General features: G+C 32.6%; 1 protein-coding gene across 1 annotated transcript; it reads right to left on the reverse strand.

Annotated features, from left to right (window-relative positions):
• Window positions 1–398: 398 nt before the first annotated feature.
• On the reverse strand, window positions 399–2,260 carry LOC103491147 (exopolygalacturonase-like). The gene is made up of 4 exons (XM_017045110.1): window positions 2,216–2,260; window positions 1,561–1,845; window positions 752–1,270; window positions 399–623 (listed from the first exon to the last, which is right to left on the reverse strand). The coding sequence occupies exons 1-4, from the start codon at window positions 2,258–2,260 to the stop codon at window positions 399–401; spliced, it is 1,074 nt and encodes a 357-aa protein (XP_016900599.1).

Consider the following 2,260-nt stretch of genomic DNA (forward strand, 5'->3'; position numbering starts at 1 on the left):
TGAGTAACATAGTTGACTTTGACCAACTTCTACTTCATTTTTTTAAAAGTTAAATGACATGTCATACTTCCTCACTGTTGTACAACTCACAGTTCCATACTTTCTTTTTTAATGTCATATATATCCAATCATTCTTATAAATTGAACAATATTACGTTAATTAAACTATCTTTTGCTTTCAAGTGATCACCTCAACAAAATCTAAACTTAGATCATTTACGGTACTTGTTGGTTTAGTAATATAAGAACAAAATGATAACTTCATTTCTCAAATCGGTAAAGAAAAGATATTATAAATTATTACTGTGTGGAAGAAGCTTAATTACATTATTGGGTGGTTCTTATTAAATTATTATTGAGAAAAGTACTGTTTGTGTTATAAAGAGAACAACAAGTAACTAAAGGCAAGATGGAGGTAATTGATGGCCAAAAGCAGAACCTCTAACATTATGACAGTTGGCTGTTGTCCTTCCACCACCATTAAAAGGAAGGTTAATGTCTTGTAACACTATGCCTTGACATGGAAAAACTTGGCTGCATTCAAAATCTACTGCCACTTGTGTATTTGAACTCCCTCTTATGCCTTCATATCTCACATCTTTAATCTGCACCTTTGATTGACTCTGCCAACCACAAAAACCATAATCTTTTGCTTTAGAAGAATCATATGTGTACATTAGTTGTAATTATACCTTCTTTATAATTTGCTATAACCCTAATTAATGCTCTTAAATTATCTTATATACTATACCATTTCATTTGGACCACAAGAGTGTGGACAATAACTTTGATCGATGATGATAGGATTTTTGACGTTGTTCATTTGGAGATTGAGAAATGTGACCTTGCTAACCATGTTGGAATATGAAGATGACCATGTTTTGATCCTTGCACCGTTAGTTGTGCCAAGGAATGTGGAGTCTCTTACTGTAACTTCGAAGACGTCTTCTTCGTTTGGGTACTTTCCAAGGCTACCAATGCTGATTCCATGACCAGGACCACATTGAACGTTAGTTATGTTGATGAATTTGCTTCCAGGACCCAAGGAGATGCAATCATCTCCAGTACCTATTGTTGAATGCATGATGTTGATACCACTTGATAATGAAACGTGGATTCCATCTGTGTTTGGACTGTTTGCTGGAGCTATCACTGTAACGTGATCAAACGTAACATCACGACATCCATGCACAGCAAAATGGAAGAGTTTGCTGTTATATGATTTTATATTGCTGATTCTCGCATTGTTGATACCAGTTAGTTTCATAGACTACATCGAATTAACAATATCAAATTGTTAGATTGCAACGAATATGTGTTAGATGTATTTAAAGTACTTACAAGAAATGATCATACAAAGATAAACATCTTCATAGACAACATAACAGGTAAAAGTTATCAAATATAAAAAAAAAAACATTAAAATATAATAGAAACAAAAACATGATAAAACATGTTATTTACATCAAACAGATACATATAGTACTGCTCCCCTAACAATATAACAAATGTAATGTTAGGTTTATTGTTAGTGAGGAAGAAAGAAAAAGATGAACTTACGATAGGACGATTATGTGAGGCGGAAGGCCAAGCAGTAGAACCGCGACCGTTCAAGCGACCTAAACCATCAATGAAAAGGTTGTTGACTTTATCGATACTAAGCCAGTAGTCACCAGTATTCTCGTTGAGGGGAGCCAATAGTTCACCATCAAGTTGTATATGAATGAAGCCATGGCATGGACCTTGGAGAAGCAATGGCAAAACCAAGAACCTTCCAAGTGCTGGTATTAAAACAACACCCCCTCCATTATTTGTACAAGCTTCACTCCATGCAGTGCTTAATGCCTATTTATTAAACAAATCAACTATTAACCTCCGTAAACGGTATAATCTAAATTTTTATTATGTTTTATAAATAATTTAGTTCATTTTGCGATGATCGAAAATGATAAGATGAAAACTTATCTTTTCATAAAATTTGACAAAAACCATCGTTAACTAATAAATGGCTAGAAAATTAAGCACATCATTTTCAAAAACTAAAAATAAAACAACCAAAGAACTCGTTTTTTTATTGTCATTAATTTTATGAATTACTAGCAGACATGTAATATAGATATAAATACAGAAAACTGTGTAAAAGAAAAATTATTTGAATTGATAAATTTTATTATAAAGTAGAGATGATTTTAAGCTGAAAATAAATTTTTTGTACCTTGCTATTATCCGTTATTGCATCAGGTTTGGCACCAAATTGCAT

Source organism: Cucumis melo, chromosome 6 (genome assembly GCF_025177605.1).
Source record: "Cucumis melo cultivar AY chromosome 6, USDA_Cmelo_AY_1.0, whole genome shotgun sequence".
NCBI classification, from domain to species: Eukaryota; Viridiplantae; Streptophyta; class Magnoliopsida; order Cucurbitales; family Cucurbitaceae; genus Cucumis; species Cucumis melo.

Coding starts and splice junctions, on each gene's coding strand:
- LOC103491147 (XM_017045110.1), bottom strand. CDS start 2,260: ATGCAATTTGGTGCCAAACCTGATGCAATAACGGATAATAGCAAG. Junction 1,846..2,215: donor CAATAACGGATAATAGCAAG/GTACAAAAAATT, acceptor TTTAATAAATAG/GCATTAAGCACTGCATGGAG. Junction 624..751: donor CTTGTGGTCCAAATGAAATG/GTATAGTATATA, acceptor TGTGGTTGGCAG/AGTCAATCAAAGGTGCAGAT.